The 21390-nt window shown below is 40.7% G+C and overlaps 1 protein-coding gene across 1 annotated transcript in view; it reads right to left on the bottom strand.

Moving 5' to 3' along the window:
• LOC137009353 (alpha-2,8-sialyltransferase 8F-like) overlaps positions 1 to 21390 on the bottom strand; it is a 54888-nt gene that overhangs the window by 20267 nt on the left and 13231 nt on the right. Inside the window, exon 3 of the mRNA XM_067371499.1 lies at positions 7915 to 8001. Coding sequence (XP_067227600.1) covers positions 7915 to 8001 — 87 coding nt within the window. The remainder of the gene's footprint in view (positions 1 to 7914; positions 8002 to 21390) is intronic.

Below are 21390 nucleotides of genomic sequence, written 5' to 3'. Positions count from 1 at the left end.
GAGCTTTAATCATATCAACATCATATTTGGTCTGTCTAATCTTAAGACCTTAGTGATGTTAACTTGCGAAGATCTTGAGTTTTCACTGAAAATTTTCCATGGCGGCCTGACAAAATCTGATGTTTCGCCATAAAAGAGGTAGTTGTTGTAACTCAGGCATACAATGTCCGATCTGCCGCAAACTACACAGAGTCTTGGCCTGAAGACATCTTTATGACAATATTCAGTTAGTCATAGCGCCACCTGCTGGCAACAGGAAATGGCATGCTTTACACTGTAATTCACTCCCAGAAACACATTTGTATATGCCATGAAGTACCAAACACGTTATTAAACACGTTAAATCATACAACACTTGGCTAAGTGCTAATGTATGCGATTATCGCCACAAAACAGGAAGTTGTTGTAACTAAAGAATACAATGTCCAATCTGCCCCAAACTTCACGTTTGATAATAGTCCTGGCCTGAGGACGTCTACATGGCAATATTCAGTTAGTCAAAGCGCCATCTGTTGGCAGCAGGAAGCATGGCACTTTGAAAAGACTTTGCCATATTTCTCCTGTATTTACTCGCTTACATGCATGTCAACTAATCACTATTTACCTAAGGCCATTGGGTCATTTTTTTTTCTTGATGCTACGGATTCGTGATACTCCTGTGATCTTCTGTGACATCCTGTGAAACTTCACATTTGATGGCGAGCCAACCAAATCTGCTACAGAGGAATAAGGACGACACATCATAAAGAAGAGGACAATATCCTTTCTTACAATTAACAGCCTTGCTTTATGAAAGCAAGACAATCCCAATCTAAAGAACTATTAAGTTCCCTTCCTAGAGGGAATTGGCAAAAAAGAATGGGAAAAGAAAAGAAACTGATCCGTACTTTCCAGAACATTGAACTATTGAGGGTATATGGTTACGCATAACCCATTTGATTGATACTGACGGTCCTTATTGGGACAGCTGTGATATTTTGAGAGAAAAGTTGTTTCTTTTCTTCATTTTTTTTCTTTTCTTTCTGACATTTTTGGTGTAAAAGAAGTTCATAGTTGATTCTTTATTGTATATTTGTCACGGAAAAGAAGACTGGATACAAATGCAAGTTAATATATCTTTAATAGAGCTTCACGCCAGGTAAGTAGACAACAAACACACAGCAGCAACACAGACAGCAGGAGACGGGTAACACAGGGACTTCGATGGGCGATGAAGTGTCCGTGATGAATGATGGTCCTGAATGATGAGTCCGAGTGTCCGTGTGAGTATCCGTGAATGAAATCCAGAACGAGTAATCCAACGAGACAGACAGGTAACAGGGAACAGCGACGAGAATCCAATCCAGGAACAAGAAACACGAGAAACAACGGGACAACACCAGGACTACAACAAACAATCTGACAAACATGAGACGAAAGACAAGGCGTTATTAAGGCAGGTGTAATGATCCACAGCTGCCGCTGATCAGCAATCAGCGGCGACGCCCACACAGAACAATCAAGTGACACATCCCAAAACCTACACACAGACAACAGTATGAGACAGCGGATTAGTGAACCGTGACAGTACCCTCCCTCCTAGGAACGCCTCACGGCGTTCCCAGAACTCCTTACCTGTTGATTGTAATCATCAATAAGGGAGTGATCCAGAATGTCCCTAGCAGGAACCCAACTTCTCTCCTCCGGACCATAACCTTCCCAGTCCACCAAGTACTGGAATCCGCGTCCCCTCCGCCTAGAGTCCAGAATACGATTAACAGAATAGGTTGGTTCCCCGTCTACGAGTCGCGGCGGAGGAGGAACCGGAGTAGGCGGATTAAGATGAGAACGGAAAACAGGTGTAATTTTGGACACATGAAAGGCGGGATGAATCCTCCTGTACGCCGGAGGCAATTTGAGGCGGACTGCCACTGGACTAATAATTTTAGTGACAGTAAACGGGCCAGTGAATTTGGGAGCAAGCTTATTGGCAACGGAGCGGAGCGGAATGTTCTTAGTAGAAAGCCACACTTTTTGACCCACGACGTATACGGGAGGCTTCGACCGGTGGCGATCGGTCTTAGCTTTGGTACGCGCCCTCACTTGCAGCAGAGTCTCGCGGGCTCTGTTCCAAGTGTGGCGGCACCTCTGGACGAAGGCTTGAGCGGAGGGGACCGCGACCTCGGACTCCAGACTGGGAAACACAGGTGGCTGGTAACCTACACTACATTCAAATGGAGAAAGGCCCGTAGAAGACACTGGCAGTGAATTGTGAGCATACTCAATCATAGAGAGTTGTTGACTCCAGGAGGAAGGATTCTTGGACGCCAAACATCACAACATTCGCTCTAAATCTTGGTTGGCCCTCTCAGTCTGACCATTGGTCTGGGGATGGAACCCAGAGGAAAGACTAACCGTCGCCCCCAGTAACTTACAAAACTCCTGCCAGAATTTGGACACAAATTGGGGACCCCTGTCAGAAACCACATCCACCGGGAGGCCATGTAACCGGAAGATGTGATAAATGACCGCAACCGCTGTCTCCTTAGCAGAGGGTAATTTGGCCAAGGGTATAAAATGGGTCACCTTCGAGAACCGGTCCACCACGGTCAAAACAACCGTATACCCTTGGGAGGGTGGGAGGGCGGTAACAAAATCTAGTGCGATATGGGGCCAGGGTCTCGAAGGGACAGACAGAGGTTGGAGTAACCCATCTGGAGGTCGGTTGGAAGTCTTACCAGTGGCACAAACTGAACAAGCCAAAACAAAACTGCGAATATCACGAGCCATAGCTGGCCACCAGAATCGTTGCTTGACTAAAAACCTAGTTCGATTAACCCCTGGATGGCAAGCCACGTTGGAACAATGACCCCACTTGATAACGCAGGACCTTAGCCCCTCCGGCACAAACAAATGGTTCGGTGGGCATCCGGGCGGAGGCGTTACCCCTTCTAAGGCCGCTAGGACCTTCGATTCGACCTCCCATGTAAGAGTGGAGACCACTAACGTCTCGGGAAGAATACACTCGGGAGTGGACGGGCGTTTGGAAGGGTCAAAAATACGAGAAAGAGAATCGGGCTTGATGTTTTTGGAGCCCGGGCGGTACGATAGAGTAAAGTCAAAACGTCCGAAAAAAAGTGCCCACCGAGCCTGCCTAGAGTTGAGCCTTATAGCCGATCGTATATATTCTAAATTCTTGAGATCAGTCCAAACAATAAAGGGAACCCCCGATCCCTCTAACCAGTGACGCCATTCTTCCAACGCTAATTTGACTGCCAATAACTCTGTTACCAATGTCGTAATTGCGTTCGGCGAGAGACAAACGATGCGAAAAATACGCGCATGGATGCATCTTGTCGTCTGAGGGAGATCGCTGGGAAAGAACTGCCCCTACCCCTACCTCTGACGCATCGACCTCCACCACGAACTGACGCGAAGGATCAGGGGCAATCAAAATAGGAGCCGAAACGAAGCGGCTCTTCAGTTTGGCAATTGCAGCGTGGGCTGCATCTGACCACCTGAAGGTCATTCTGGGGGAGGTCAAGGCGGTCAGAGGCGCGGCTAGTTGGCTGAAATTGTGAATAAAACGGCGGTAAAAATTAGCGAAACCCAGAAACCGCTGTAGGGCCTTACGGGAATCTGGGTTTGGCCAATCCACCACAGCCTTAATCTTGTCAGGATCCATGCGAATTCCCTCAGACGAGACGATGTACCCTAGAAAAGAAACAGACTGTGCATGAAATTCGCATTTCTCCATCTTGACAAAAAGCCCATTCTCTAGCAGCCGCTGAAGCACTCATCTGATGTGTTGAACGTGCTCCTGGAGAGACGATGAAATCAATATGTCGTCCAGGTAGACATATATGAACAGGTCAACCATGTCTCTCAACACGTCATTGACGAGTGCCTGGAAGACCGCAGGCGAGTTGGACAGCCCGAAGGGCATGACCAAGTATTCAAAGTGCCCTCTGGGGGTGTTAAAAGTGGTCTTCCACTCATCCCCCTTCCTGATGCGGACCAAATGATAAGCGTTCCTCAAGTCCAATTTAGTGAAAACAGACGCTCCTTGCAACCTCTCGAAGGCTGAAGACATCAACGGCAAAGGGTATGTATTCTTTACCGTGATGTTGTTCAGCCCCCGGTAATCAATACAAGGTCGCAAAGATCTGTCCTTCTTCCCCACAAAAAAGAACCCGCCCCCGCTGGAGATGAGGAAGGGCGGATGAACTTAGCCGCTAGAGAATCAGAAATATATTTCTCCATGGCCTCCCTCTCGGGAACAGACAGAGAGTAAAGTTTGCCTTTAGGCGGAGACTTACCGGGAACTAAATCTATCGCACAGTCATAGGGACGATGAGGAGGAAGTGAAACAGCCCGGGACTTACTGAACACTTCCTTCAGATCGATGTACTCCATGGGCACGTTAGACAAATCCACCGCCTCCTCCTGTAAAACAGAAACAGACACCGTGGGACAAGCAGACAAAAGACAAGACTTGTGACACTGGGTGCTCCACTCAGTGATGGTTCCTTGTTGCCAGTCGATGCGGGGATTGTGTTTGGTGAGCCAGGGATGTCCAAGAACAACAGGTGCATGAGGTGAGTCCATAAGCAGAAATTGGGACTTGTCAGTGTGATTACCAGATGTGACGAGGGTGATGAAATCAGTAGTATGGGAGACACTGGGAAGAGACTGTCCATTGAGAGCGTTGACTGATATGGAGTGCGTCAGAGGTGATGTGGGTAAACCGTGTTGTCATGCGAAAGAAATGTCCATGAAGTTGCCCTCCGCCCCAGAGTCCAGAAGTGCGTTGCAGGTGATTTTATGAGTTGCCCATCTCAGTCTTACCAGGAGGAGGGTGGCTGGCAAGGACTTCTCAGCGGAGATCCCGCCCGATAGTAGCCTCGAGTTTACTATCGGGCTTGGTCTTTTACCGGGCAGGTCCTGATGATATGTCCTGACGCCCCGCAGTACAGACAGAGACCCTGGGACCTCCGCCTCTCTCTCTCCTCCCGGGAAAACCAAGCTCTCCCTACCTGCATGGGCTCAGGATCGGAAACAGGACCGACCATATCCACCACGGAGGAAAAACGACTGCCGCCTCCGCTGTGCTTCTCTCCAGATTCTTCTAAAAGCTCTAACCTCTGTAAACGAGAGTCCACCCGTAGAGCGAGTTCAACCAGTCCATTGAAGGTCTTAGGTAGGTCCAGTGCGTAGATTTCACGGTGGATACGATCAGCCAGCCCATGCAGGAATACATCCCACTGCGCCTCCTCGTTCCACCGGCACTCCGCCGCGAGGGTGCGGAACTGAATGGTATAGTCGGCGACCGTGCGGTTACCCTGTTTCAGGGCGGTGAGTTGACGGGCGGCCTCCTTTCCTGCCACCGCATGGTCGAACACCCTCCTCATCTCGGCGGAGAGTGCCGGGAACGAGGAGCAGCATTGATCTTGATTTTCCCACAACGCCGTTCCTCAGAGTGCCGCCTAACCGGTCAGGAGGGTTAGAACAAATGCTACCTTACATTCTTCCTTCTTGAAGGTGCGTGGCTGCAGAGAAAAGTGAAGAGAACACTTGTTAAGAAACGCTCGACAAAAATCTGGCTCACCAGCATAGCTCTGTGGGACGGGAAGGTGGGGCTCAGGCAGGTCTCTCCGCTCTGGTGATGATGGGGGAACAGGCGGCGGGGCGGGCGCAGTGGGAGCGCGAAGTTGTTGCAGCTGCTGGGAGAGCTCGGACACCTGTGTTACCAACGCCTGAACAGCGCGTCCGGTGGAAGAGATGCTCTCCTGCTGCTGATCCATGCGAGCAATACTGTGGTTGATGAACTCCGTGATAGCTGCTGAACTTGCTGCATCCATGGTAGGTCAGATCGTTCTGTCACGGAAAAGAAGACTGGATACAAATGCAAGTTAATATCTCTTTAATAGAGCTTCACGCCAGGTAAGTAGACAACAAACACACAGCAGCAACACAGACAGCAGGAGAGGGGTAACACAGGGACTTCGATGAGCGATAAAGTGTCCGTGATGAATGATGGTCCTGAATGATTAGTCCGTGTGTCCGTGTGAGTATCCGTGAATGAAATCCAGAACGAGTAATCCAACGAGACAGACAGGTAACAGGGAAACAGCGACGAGAATCCAATCCAGGAACAAGAAACACGAGAAACAACGGGACAACACCAGGACTACAACAAACGATCTGACAAACATGAGACGAAAGACAAGGCGTTATATAGGCAGGTGTAATGATCCACAGCTGTCGCTGATCAGCAATCAGCGGCGACGCCCACACAGAACAATCAAGTGACACATCCCAAAACCTACACACAGACAACAGTATGAGACAGCGGATTAGTGAACCGTGACAATATTGCTTGTATGACATTGTAATTTACTTTATTTTAATTTGTTTATTTTGACTTTATATCAAAAAGACACAAATTACATTCCAAGTTCAAATTTAACCGTTGTTTCTCACCACAATCCACCACCTCCTTTACAATCTTCTGATAAATCCATTTGCTATAACAGCAATTACTTTATTAATTTATTGCAAATTCTTTAGACACCTGTTGCATAATGTTAAGCCATTTTGTAAAAAAGTTTGTCAAATGTTTAACCCTCTGCCGCACGCATTATGATAAATTTATAAAAAAAAAAAAATATTTGACTCTTTTTCTTTTCTTAGAATGGCTTAACTTGAAGTGCTGTAAAAAAATTTTTGGAAAAAAATATTATTTTAAGGTACTTTATGATATGTTGCCATATGGCAACAACGCGCAATAGTGTAAATAACTTAGAATAAGTGTAAGTGTATATAGTTAATATTTTTCCTCAGAAATGTTGTTTGTATTGAATCAATTAGTGCTATTATAAGCTTTAGCAGTAAATATAAACAACACCTTATACATACTTTCCAACATCTTGTGCTTTTATTTATGGAATTTATCTTTTGCTGAATAATGCTTTATATTCTTTGAATTTCATTATGTTTTTCGTGAATATTATTTAAATTGCAAATGTAGACAGTTAAAAAACAAATCTAATACTGTCCATCATGTATCATAAAACATTGACATAAAACCAAAAACATTGCAGTTCATGAAAATTAAACATTACACAATCTTATGAGAGGAAGGTTATGAACATGAACCCCCCATAATCCTTGAAACGTCACCTTTTTTCTGTACGAAACTTCAAAAAGCATTTTTTTTTCAGAGCTGAGACACATGTACACATCACATTTGGTGCACTTCACCCTAACAATACACTTACATCCACTTGCACCTGTCTTTTTGAGACACCATGGTAGGCCAGTGGTCTGGGCCAGTATACTGGCTGTGATGGCAGATCTCTGATGTTGATTTAATCCATAATACAAATGCCCTGGCAGTCTTTAGCATATGACTAATCAACATTATATCTCTAGCATTAATGTTGTTATTGTTACAACTGCAGCTGGCCTTTGCTAGCTATATAACCTATTATAATAATGCCATTCCATTATTGCGCAGTGTTGCCATATGGCAACACAGACATTTTATCGATTTACCAAAAACTAATTTCATAAAAAAAAATTGAGTGGTGAATATGTTATCATAACTTACCTGAGATGATGTTAACAATTTTTTTTTTTAATGTGACATGGGCAGGTCCTTGTTTGTTACTGACATTTTAGTTTGCTTTCAGCAACTACCGTCAAGAGATGGCAGTCTGTCAGAAAATCGCGCCAGAGAAAAAAATTGCATGTCATGTGACTTAACCAAAGCACATCATTGGCTAAACTAAGGTCTTCTCTTACCAACAAAAAAACGAGAATGTTCTGTTAAAGAGACAGTGGCAAGGAAATTAACACAAAGTGTATTGTTGCCATATGGCAACACTATGCGGTAGAGGGTTAAGTGTGAATATAAAGATGTTAATGACACACCTGTTTAGCTCACGCTCAGTTTGGTTTGATTTGTACGGGCAGCTCAAGAAATCTGAAATCTCCTGCGTGAAACTCCTGAGTTCTATACTGAGAGGGAAACAGAGACATTATTAATGCAACAGTGCGGAAAGGGATTCCTTAGAAACGCTGCTGAAAATGTAAATCAACACCTCAACTAATTTATGAATATTTACTAGATGTCTGTTCTATGTGCGTGCTGAAAAAATTGATCTGTGTCTGTACAATAGTCCTGGCTGCGTAAATAGGAGGAAAACAAAGTCGCTTGCTTAGGTGTGGATTTCACATATCAACAGTGTTTTTCAGAAATCACTTACTGTAAGTGGCCGGTCCTTTGAAATATATGTATATGGAGCCAGATCAGCCTCAAAAATAATACATTTACAAAACAAAATTCATAAATGCACAGCACAATTCACATTTACAAAATCTGATTCGTAAATTCAAAACACAATTACACAAGTAAAAGCATAAATAGCCATTTCCCCAAATGGTCACACGCAGGGCCGCGGGAAGTAATTTTGAACAGGGGGTGCAGTGAATTTTTTTTTTTTTTTTTTTTTTGACAAAAAACCTATGAGCCTATAGGCCTATTTAAAATACATTTTAAAAATAAATACATTGAGATTTACTACTTTATTGTCATATACACTTCAGTGCACAGCCAGCCAGAGTCTGAAACACACAGACATCAGCTCTCAGATATGCGCAATGCGCTATTAATCTGAAGCAGAATCAGAAATAATAGTTTAATAATCGAAAGAAAACGAAATAATTACTTTCATTACAATTTCAGATAGCCTATACATACATGCAACTTATTTAGATACAACAAATAATATTACAACAAAATATAATATTAATCAAACTTCACAATAACACTAAAACAATGCAATCGATTTGGTCAGCTGGCTTGAGTCACTGCACGTTTGTCACACGCAAATCTATTAACTCCAATCTTTTTACGCACACCACAAGGAAATAATCTCTGACTATTTAAGCAAATTGTTTATTGAACAGTTCTCCACATCCATTACGCAAAGAACACACGCACAGTATAAAGCTTTCTGTCTCCATCTCCAACCTTTTTACAACAACCACAAGGAAATAATCTCCGACTATTTAAACGTTATTTAACAGTTCTCCACAACCATTACGCAAAGAACACACGAACAAAATAATAATCTCCATCTCCATCCCCACCACCTTACAAAAATACTATAGTGTACTACTTACAATTGCTTGGCTAGTCAAAGCTGATCCCACACTTGATGTTACAAGCGCGGCAGCACCATGCTCTTACCTGAGCTACATGCAGGCGGGGTGCCCTGGTTACAGGTGTCCAAATGTCCAAAATCCGTTTCTGTGACATATTTTCTCCTCATTTCTGTCATTAAACTATGTAATTTACTAGTCAGCTGCTGCCAAAGATGGATGTATTCTGCATGGAACGAGCGGGAAACCTCTTTACCCGGCGACCAAACCTGCCTGCCTGACGTTGACAACGTAACTTCCGAACCTGTGTTGATTAGGCCTCAAAATATGAAATTAAAATCCAAAATATACGTAATAGCCTACGTGTGTCAAAATCATTTTCTAAAATATTAATAAGGAATTTATAAATTGTGCAAAATATTTCAATAGGCCTACATTTTTTTTTTTTAAATCTCCCTCACTAGGGGGTGCTGCAGCACCCCCAGCACCCCCACTTCCCGCGGCCATGGTCACACAAATACATCTTACCTAAATACATTTAAAATGTTTACACAAATATGTATATATCAAGTTTTTGAATTAATTTCCATCACACATTAATGAATGATGTTAAATTTATGGATTGTTGAATCTGCTTTTGCAAATCATCACATGTGTGTGGACTGCTTTGGATTTTTGTGCGGTATTTTTGAGACCTTCCGGCAGGTAAAGATTCATAGGCTGCGTCCGAAAACCTAGGTAGCTGTCTTGCTGCCTCGCTATCTTATAAGAGAATGACTTGTATGGCAGTGTTTGTGCATGAAGGTACCTCACGAAACTGATTTCGGACAGACTTCTGAGGCGGTGTAACAGTTTAATGATCTACAGCAATATAGCGCGAGCTTTGGTGAGAACTAAAATATTTAATTACTACAGTAGTAATTTCTTGATAGAAATGATATCAAAATTGAAATATGTTGATCAAAATCGTACATTTATACACAAACTGAGCAGCAAACACAACCTTCGGATGCCATCTTTATTTTTCTAGCTCAACTGTCACAGAATGGAAAGCACAGGATTGTGGGATATCACAGGCAGCTAAGGATACATCTATGCTTCCTTCAAAATTCGATCTGAGGAAGGTATCTTATGAGACAGGAAGTGAAGCTAACATTGGATTCGGACGTGCCTTGATGCCTTCTTACCTTGAAATGTGTCCTCGGAAGGCAGCATTTTCCAGTTTTCAGACGCAGCCATATTTGTTTTGGAGGATGTTCTGTTTAGCCAATCGCAGTGAGCTTTTTATCCACCAATCAAAACGCCCCTTCTGCAGACTCAAGAAGCTCAATGCTGCGCTTGTACTGTGCATTATTGTTCCATGATCGGGTCCTTTCTGTAAAGGCATTTTAATGGGTACTCTTTGTTTACCTGATTACAATTTCTACAAAATCACATTATGATTTATATAATTTGCATAAAAGCTACCCAGTTGAATGAAAAACACTAAGTCGAATTATTTGAAAAGGCCTAGCGCGTCAGATATTAGTGCTGAGACTACAGAGCTGCTTGATTAATCTAAATTCAAAAACTGCCACGCGATCTTAAGGCCCCGGTAGCTATACTTCAAACGAAGTTCTTTTTCGTTCTTCGTTTAGGGGTAAAACCAAGCGGCAACCTCCCCTTTTCTCTCGTGAAGCCAATACGGAAGTAACTTAAACTGCGATTCATCGACTGGCCGCTAGGGACAGGCTCCAAAAGAGAGCAGAATCTCATAGAGTCCTATGTTAAATTGGCCAAGTTTATAGCAGAAAAAAACATGTTTACAAGTTGGTTCAAATTGTGGTTTTGGTCTAAACTGCTATTTTTGCCCTTCATGACGACTCTAAGGGGGGTGATTTTTTTTATAACTTATCCGTTTAAATTATATTAAGCCTTAAAGTTCTGCATAATTAAGGGCGTGGTCACTTGAGTGACAGGTAGAGTGCGCTGCTGTCTGTGAGGCGTCATGTTACCTCAGCTGCCGCTGAATTTGGCATCTCAGCCGTTTTTGTGCTTTTTTTCTCGATTATTTTATACAATTATAAAATATGGCTTGCTGCATAATATTCGAGACTGATGTGTGTCTGTGTAGATGTGCTCGCATGGGGAAGAGACACAGAACACACGTTGTTGGATCGTGGCATTGGCTGAAAGTTTTGATTGCGAGATTTACAACAATGACAAAACCAGGAGGATATACAACTCTGACAGCACTGCTTGGATATTATAACTAAAACTGCTGCACTATTTTGAAAAAAAATATACTTTGGACACAGGCTCATTTGTTTGTTAGATACGATCGCTGCTCAGATTGCATCCTTTCTTGAAGAACGATGACAGAGAGCAGATCATTCAGAAGAAATGTGAAATGTTTTTTTTTTTGTTTTGCAATGGACATTTATATTTTACCCAAGTGCCATAGATTGGATTCATCTCGCGATCTCTATTATAAAAGGTATGAAGTCCCATTTGATGTTCCATGTTGTTATTTGCACACCCAACACAAATTACTGGTGTTGGAGCATCTATATCTTAAAAAAACACCGTAAATTGACAGTAAACCTTTAGAACTTTCTGATGTTGAAACTTATCTTTATTAATAATTTAGATCGTATCTAGATAGATAGCTCCTTTGCTTGCTAACGTGGTCACGTCGAGCTAGGCGGGCGTGGTTTCAGCAACCAATCACATTAGCTCAAACCACCTCCCCGCCTCTTTGCCCATTTTCAGTTATCCGGGAGTGACGTTCGGTGACGCGCAGCTAAGATGGCCGCGGCCTCATTTTCGCTTCAAAACTGCTGTTCAGAACTCTATGGGTGACGTCACGGACGCTACGTCCATATTTTTTTTACAGTCTATGGGTAAAACGAAGTTCGAAATGACCAGCGATATACTGTAAACAAACATGTGCCCAGCTAACACACGACGTAACAGTTACGTAATGTATTCGTACTTTTTGGTAATGTCATGACTTACTAACTGACAACGTAACTACGACGTCGCATGCCAGTAATTTCATTACCTTCAGATTACCATCTCACAACGTCGTCAGTACGTTCTCCTAACGTTATAAGATTACCCAGAACGTTCCAGATACGTCCTCTATTCGTAATATATTGGTAATTCCATGACTTACTAGTAACGTAACTACAACGTTGTATGCCCGTAATAATATTACCATCAAATTACCATATCACAACATCGTCAGTACGTTCTCCAAACGTTACAAGATTACCAAGGACGTTCCAGATACGTCCTCTATTCGTAATATAATGGTCATTCCATGACTTACTGGCAACGTAGCAGCAACGTCATGTGCTCGTAATTTCATTACCATCATTTACACATTCTTTATATGTTATTATTACCAGAATTTGCAATATAAAACGTGTAATTAAATGTCAGACACAAGACTGAAATGTCCCCTTAAGAAAAAAAATGTTTCTTTTCACCAAATCAGAGTATGGATGACTGCTTTTTATATATAGTGACGTGACATACAGCGCGCGCCTCCACAAATGTAGTGCGCCCCTGCAAACACATCCAGTTGGGGCCCACATGGGCCTCGCTTGGGCTAGTTGGGTTTCGGCTGGGCATGGGCTCAGGGTGGGCTGTTGTTGTTGGGCCCCACATGGGCAGTAGATAGGCTATGGGCTCCATTCAAAATTGACTGTCAGACATGGATGCTATTTTTAACAATATAGACTCTGGGCTAGGTCCACTTTTTATACAAATTTTATTAGATTAGCTGCTGTCTGTAACATTTTTTTTGTGTTTTAAGATTTACAAAAAATTTATAATGAAAATGTACAACATTCATTTTCAATCCATTCATCTAACAATCCATTTTCCTAACCGTGTTTTTGTCTTACCCCGAATCATTATACATTTATAATAAGTGTTTATATTGGGACTATTTCAGGCCGGTCAAGTAGGAATCGCTGCGGAGGAGCAAAGTCCCTGCGTGACTCGTCATAGACGTAGCTCCGGCTGCAGTGTTCTTCCATAAGAATAATTCTGTTTATTAATCGCTAGAGCGCCAAATTGGAGACTGCAGCTAAACAGTTGTCTTAAGAACGTTGTACGAGTTTCAAAAGAAAAGTTTGTACGGTTTCCCCACAAAATGTTCAAACCGTAAGCAGTGCGCATTCTGTGCAGCGCACATCTGGAAAGCTCAACCCCCATCGCCGAGCGAATTGGAATCTGCCCAGCAACAACTTTGCCGCCTTTCAGTAGTCTGCTGTCCGTTAAGGATCCTCGAGTTCATCGGTGTCGTCGTGTGGACAAAAGGCAGGTAAGAGTATAATAAACTTGGGGATGATTTTACCGCATGATGTTAACCTAAAGCTTTTTGTAAAGTATTAGTTTCGAGGAAAGCTTTTAGCAAATGTTTGTGCATTAGCAGATGTAGCTTAAACTTGGTTAAAGCGTTGAACAGACGACTTTAAGTTATCAAGTCAGTAACGTTAGCATTTGAGCTTGTTTTGAGTGGTTGACTTAAATATATTGTTCAGAACTATTTGGTTGTAAACTTCTTAGCAAGGCAGTCGAACAGGTATTGGCAAGCTGTTAAAAAGACTAAATTTCAGCCGCTTTTACCAGCTGGTGGAATTTTAATAGTTGCACTTGTTGCATTTACAGTTAAAGCAAAAACACTGATGAAAGTCCATGTGAATGTCAGCAAAGTTTTATCGGCCAGGGTGTCGTGCCAATTAAGGCACATATCCCCGCCAGGATTTGCATCCCCTGGCCGCGGGCGCGCGCAGGCACTCTGCTGCACTTCCGAGACACGGCAGGTGAAAACATCGGGTTTTTTATGCAGTGATCAATTTTGAGATTTTGGGCCAGTTTGCTCCCTTAACATTTAACTAAGCTTTAATGTCAAAAAAAAAAATGTCAACATTACATATTAAGGTGGTTATTTCATTATATTTTGTCAACTTGTGCCTTTAGATTTCTACCGTAAATCACCAAACGTTAACAGGGTTTTCCTGCGTTTATTTTTTTTAGCGGCCGACAAAACAAATTTTTGTCCCGCCAAAGCCTGGTTTTGATCAGTTATTGTGATCTATGACTGATGTAGATGACTGCTGCGCTTGTGATAGAGCGCATGTTAACTGAGTGACAGAGAGAACGAGCAGAGAGCCCCTCCTTTTGTCTTCAAAATAAGCACTGTCTTAACTCTCTCATATTTCACATATTAATCAAAATCAAAAGGTCAGAAGACCCAATCCATGTTGCACATGGTGCATTCGGACAATTTTGTGGGTGTGCACTCAAACAATTTTGACTCTTCTCTAACAAGAGAAGTAGTTATCTTCTATTGCTATTAAAAATGTATTCATTTATTTCAATGTGTTTTAAATATTATACACTTACTGATAATTATTAATTTAATATATATATATTTTGTTTGTAGGTTGTGGGTGTCATTAGAAATGTAAAATTTGCTCTGAATGAAACTAATTGCCACTATGTCTCCCACAGCAACGTATGAAATTGCCTGCACAAAATTAGTCGAGTATGAACACAGATGTACGAACCGAGTCCGATTCTACAGAGAATATGGGAAGGGGGAAGCGCAGAAAGAGGTGAGGCTATTTGAATTACTACTACTAAATGGATGGTGAAAAATTTCCCAATGACACAGGAAGGACATGTTTTGTGGGAGTTTTGTTAAGTGTATTTGGCTCAAAGCTGTCAAAACGAGGGAGGTAGACAACAGATATATGATTAAGAAATAAATAATATTAAATGTAATGTAATGTCAGTTAATAAAAAGAACAATCACATGTTTTGGGGGGATAAGAGATGTATACAAATGGATGTGTGCATGCCTGAAGGGAGCATGGGGTGTTGGAACAGATGTTAAGGATCAATGTGAGGGTCTCTCTGGTATCTAGAGTGTAGATACCAGAGATGTATATATTTTTTATGTATATATTTTTTAACCAACTGTTTTTAAAACACTTAAACTCATTGATTGTGCTTGTATATTATAGATTTCTAGGCGAGTGATTTTGTCCAGTGAGGATGAGCCTCATCAGGCCTACACCTCCATCCACCCTCAGGTCATCACCTCCACTATAAAAAAAAAAGAAAATGTAAGTCAACTTGACATTATTTGTTTTCTGGAGAAAACTATTCTGTACCAAATCTTTTGTAGTTGAGCCAATTCAACATTTAATGTCTATTGGATACAGAAGTACTTAAGAATTTAAATTATATATATATATATATAAGATTTTTTTGTTGTACAAGATTTTTACAGTGTGGATTTTTGCTGAACCAACACAAAATTATTATTATTTTATTTTTTATTTTTTTCAGCGCACCGGCTGCATCCACCCTCTGATCTGTGCCGGCTCCATCCACCCTCAGATCTCTGCTGACACCTCCATGGCCTCCATCCAACTGGCAGTACAACTTTGTGGGCCGAAACGGGAAGAGAGAGTTCAAGGCCTTAAAACTGTATGAAGTAATGGTAGGTGTGCATGTGGATAATGTTTTAAGTTGTACTGATATTAGAAAGCTGTCACAATACCCCAAACTTATAAACATTATTTACTGCCTATGTTTACTTGCACCCAAATAATCCATTTGTAATCGGATTGACTGCTCAATCAAATTGAAAGACGTTCATGTAAACACCTTAATCGATCCGACTGAGCTTGATCCGAATGAAATTTAGATCGGATTGAAAGGGGTGGTTTATTCCTTTTCTAATCCAATCCAACAGCAAAAAATGACCATGTAAACGCTTGAATCCGACTACTATCTCATTCGTTCTCAGAAGATCTGGGGCACATGCGCAGTGCAATGTTAACACACATTACGCAGTGCACAAAGTCGCGTTCACGTTCTGAGTTGAAAAGATGCCAACAGGCAGTGACGTAGTTGTATCCCTTCATCATAATATTGGAAATATTTCCGTTTAAAAACAAGAAGGGGAGCCAATGGATATCATAAAAGAAGTAACGTGCAAACTTTGCGCAAGAGTTATTGCTGGTGAAAAAGTCACAGAAAGTGAAAGTAAAAAGTGACGGAGCTGTCTGACGCTGCATTAGCACGGAGCATATTCTCTCAGAGATGAATTTCAATATAATATGCTGGTAACGGTATATAAAAAAATAATTTATTCCAGTATTTATCTGGTGGCTGTACATATAGGCAAGTGGAACAAGTGAGAATAATAGAGAATACGAATCTGACGTCATGCCACATTGAGTTCTGGGTAACTTCTTTGTTTATTCGCCAGTTTATTTGTCTATTATTATTTTGTGTTCAACAGTTTTTGTTTTTTTTAAGTCGGTGCTTGAAGTAACGCTGCACTTAATTTTCATTGATGACTGCAGTGTTAGGAAATAGTATTATAGCCTACACTCTAAATAATTTTAATTATAGGCTATAATTCATTGTAATAATAGACCTAAAAAAAAATTAAATCATTTTTAAAGATAGCTAAAAGCCTAATCTTTTATTATCCTCACAGCACATATAATATTAATTTAATAATAAAGAAGCTGAACCTAATAGTTATAATAAGACTAGAAGAATGTAACACGCCTACATTCATTGGAAATACTAAATCCTCTTAATATTGCCAAGATTTGAAGCTGTTGACAATATCTCCCGCTATCGTCGATACATGATAATCGCCTGTTGACGCAACCTGGTTTACCGCATGTGTGACTGATATGACGTCACACGCACAGTGCGTGCGCAAACGTTTTAATCAGAATGTATATAAAACACATATAAATGGATATTTGAATCAGATTACAATGTTTAGAGTACATGTAAACAGATCTGCAATCAGATTCAATTCATTCGGATTGGTGAAAATTGGTGCATGTAAACGTAGCCACTGTGTATGGAGTTGCAAGTAAGTTGCCTAACTTGTGTGTTTAAGAGTATGTGTGTAGTTATAATAATAATAATAATCTTATTGATTTTTATATAGCACTTTTCTTTACATAGTTGTCTTTACAGTCCTGGCTGAGATTTGTTTTGCCACATATAAAGTAAGTGACTGTTATATTTGTTTCTTGCAGGAGGCTTAAAGAAAAGCACCATGACCAGCAAAATCACCTGTAAAGATGTAGAGAAGGCAGTCTCCAAGTGGCTCATTGGTGCTAGGGACTGGGGGGTAATAGACAGGCCCGACAGGCAACCCCTCAAGGACTTGGCTTCGGGTTCATTTGAGGTGGAAAGTAGCTAATCCTGTCTGTAACAGTGAAGGAACACTGAGCAAAAGTTTTTCTTAATGAGAGTTTTCTAAATGTTTTTCTTAATTTTACTTAAATAAAAAGTTCATTAATTGTATTACTGGTCTTGTTATTATTGTAGCTCATTTAACCCAAGATGTTTGGGTCTTTGGGACCCGTTTTAAAGGTTGCTAAAAGAAAAAAATATGCTATTTATTATTTTTTTCTAACACAAACTCATTGGCCGTCTGTGTGCAGGAGTGTTGTCTTTCTGCACCTGCTATTCCCACACAAAGTTACAAAATTGTTACATTTCAAGCATTTTCACCTATTCTGATTAAGTTCTAAGAAATAATCTCTAATAATGATATAATCTTTTCTATGTTTTTTTTTTATTGAATTTCCTTGGTTTCTCACAAAAAACAAACAATCATAAATGCGATCTCACAGGGGTAAATGGCTAAAGTAAACATCTGTCAAGTATTTTTTACATGAATTGTTATGGCTGTATTGATTTAAAAGCCTAATAATATGGTGGGTCCACCAGACCCGGTAAAATTAGCTGTGTAAAAAAAATATGAACATGGGTTACAGAACTGTATGGGCTGACTGTAAAATAAGATGAATTTGTTAGCCCATAATAATGGTTATTACCCTTATGGGGAGAATAGCAGGGGCCCATGTGCAGCCCACATGGGGCCCAGGTAAGTGTGGGCCCCAGATGGGAGAAACCTGGGTTGCCCGTGTGGGTTTTAGCTAGGGCCCATGTGAAGCCCAACTTCAGCCCATCTGGGCTTGCCCACATGGGGCCACCATGGAACCCCCGGACAAAACTAACTGGGCCCCATCTGGGCAGCCCAGATGGGGCCCACTCACCAGCCCATATCCAACCCTTATGGGCCCCACATGGGTGTGTTGGCAGGGGCGCGTGCCCACAGTATGTTGATAAGAGTGTAAAGTTAATTTTTCTGAGAGAAGAATTTATTTTTCCGAGGTGACAACGAATAAATGGCTTTTATAAAAATGTATAAAGTTAACTTTGGAAAGACGCAAAACCTTTTTTTATTGTTACGTTTACGTTAGTGCAGGTGGCCGTTAGAGTTGCCATGGCAACCGGGAAAACATTCAAGCTGCTGGAGAGGACAGCGTCGACGTTTCTCCGTGTTTCTCGTCAGTTTTATAGCAATAAAGTTCAACAACTGCGTCAGATTGGTTAAGTAACATTACCCACAGTCTACTTTAAGTACTTTTGTTAATATTTTTACCTTTGTGATTTCCTTGATCGTCTGAAATATATGTTATGCAAAATGTTACGTTAGCATATGTTTTTAATGATACTGAGAGCAAAACGTCTTGAATGCTTTTATTTTATGTTTCGCTGTAGGCTATATGTTTTTATTTATAGTTTGAGTGTATTTCATTATTTTTATTTGGAGTTTTGTTCATGTTCTGTGTGTTTTTCAAAATAAATGAATTGAATTCATTTCGAGTCTGCATTCATCGTTCACAGCTGTTGGAATAGACTTTACATTAGTTTGGGCAAATGAGGACATAAATTAGGTTAAACTACTGCATGTCCGCCCATAGAAAAATAAATAAATATAAGAATTACCAACTGATGACCAACACACAACTATTGATACACAACGTTGCCACGACGTCGCAGTTACTAACTGGCAACGTCACAAAGTTACGTTGTGGCGACGTATAGGCACCTTTCACTTTTCCGGTTGCCACACGACTAAAGTTTGGTCACCAAATTACGTTGCAGTTACGTAACCGTCACGTATTTTGGTTAGCTGGGGTGACACCGCCCACACTGCTGAGATCGACGGTTAGATGAATATTTAAATATGTGCCATGCACAAAATAAACACAACAAAAATGAGAAAACAGTAAGCATTTATTATAGAAAGCAAAGCGTCTGATCATAACAACAATGTTAGCACGAGCTCTGCAAAGTAGCACTCCAGTCACGTCTTCATATAGCACTTTATTCAACAGACTGCTTAAAATCAAACAGCTTTACAGTATCAAACATGAAAAACAGTGTTAGTGCCTCATTTTTTTTTTTTTTTTACAAGCACAACAAATTTTGTACTAAAGCGGCTATCCAGTGTGTTCATGTTTTCACCCGTGGAGATTTTACCTCAACGAATTCAAATACACGGAATGAATCAGAGACGCGCCCACGCGATTGAAGGCGGAGCCTCAGCGCACACCTCCTTCTTACGTTATCGTCACTGACCAATGGTAGTACGAAGGTGTTTTGCAGCTGGAGCGAACTTTTCCTGAAAGGTCGCTTTGGCAAGCCGTTTCGAACTTCCAAAAAAAAAAAAAAAAACACAACTTCGTTTTGGCCAGATTTTGTTCTAAATGACGTCACATCAGTTCGTTCTTCGATTTCGTTTGAAGTATACCGGAGCCTTTATTCTTAAATGACAACAATTATTCATCTGTCTAATAAACCTTTGACAAAATCATATCATATCAATATCATATCAATTCAAATCCCGCAGGTTCTGAACCAGAAAGAGCACGTTGTTTTAGGTGTTGAGCAGCTTCATAAACAGTGTTTTCAACCTCATAGTTTCATTATTTTTGTGATAAAATAGTTCAAATTATCATACAAGTACTGGGATAAAAGTTTATAGCTCAAATATAAACGCTGATGTAAACGGCAGCGGTCAAAATAGAGTAAATGACCTTTGATTAAATAAAGTTTCAAACAACGACTTTATCAGTTACATTGTTTCTCCACAAGGTGTAATAGACTGACAATGTGTTTTTCATTAAATCTTGAATGTTCAAGAAAATTTAGTATTATAACGGATGATGCTTCTGAAATGAAGCTCAGAAAGATGTGATGAATTGTTTTTGTAAATATGACTCATCTTATATGTCATGTACAGTATGTATAAGTGTATGATTCAACTGTTTTCCGTGGTCTAGTGTTTAAAACAACAAACAAAAAAACCCTTAGGTGGCCTTACCTGTTTTTAATGCCTGATCAAAAGTTACTGCGAACCTGATACTACTACTACTAACAACAACAACAACAACAACAACAACAACAACAACAACAACAACAGAACACATTACATAATTGTTATTAAATGAAATGTCTGGACATTTAACACTTATTTAATAACATTAGAGACTGATCTGAATAAACAGGGTATGTGCAACTTTGGTGTATAAGACAGCAGGTAGCTGTATTTTGTGCGAACGTAATAAATGTGATTTTGTAGAAATTAAATTATAATCAGCTGCTAAAAAAGGAGTAGCCATTAAAATGTCTTTACAGAAAGGACCCGATCATGGAACAATAATGCACAGTACAAGCGCAGCATTGAGCTTCTTGAGTCTGTGCAGAAGGGGCGTTTTGATTGGTGGATTAAAAGCTCATAGCGATAGGCTTAACAGAACATCCTCCAAAAAAAGATATGAATCTTAACCTGCCAGGAAGGTCTCTGTAGCGGCAGCCAGTACCCGCTAAGGGGCTAAGTAGTGGGAATACATCCATGACGCGTTTCGATGCAAAAGAGTTAATTACAAAGTTGGAATAAACAGCAACATGTTGAATGAAGAAGGTAAGATAGAAAACAAAAATAAACCAAATAAAATGAAACAAACAAACGAAATGAAACGGTCAACAGAAAGTGAGCGTCCCAGCTACTCACCCCCTCCCTCCATGCTATCCACATGCAAACTAACAAGTAATATGCACCTATACAAAATGACGTAAACTGGAAGTGACAATTTCAAAATAAAAGACATCAAACCGTATCTGGCACCTACACTCCAGCCCCTGATTATTACACCCAAAAAACTGTAATAATCACAATACATAAATCACACAGGTTATACATCACTAAACATTTACATGAAAATCACAATTTTGTTTTACAAATAGTGTAGTGAATACACAAATGTGTGTTTTTATATGTGTGTAAAAATGTCCAGTTCTTCAATGTATGAAGTGTCCATAATCAATTAAAATCAAAAGGTCAAT

This window comes from Chanodichthys erythropterus, chromosome 20 (assembly GCF_024489055.1).
Source record: "Chanodichthys erythropterus isolate Z2021 chromosome 20, ASM2448905v1, whole genome shotgun sequence".
NCBI classification, from domain to species: domain Eukaryota; kingdom Metazoa; phylum Chordata; class Actinopteri; order Cypriniformes; family Xenocyprididae; genus Chanodichthys; species Chanodichthys erythropterus.
Note: the sequence above shows the minus strand (reverse complement) of the source record. Positions and strands in the feature narration are given on the sequence as shown.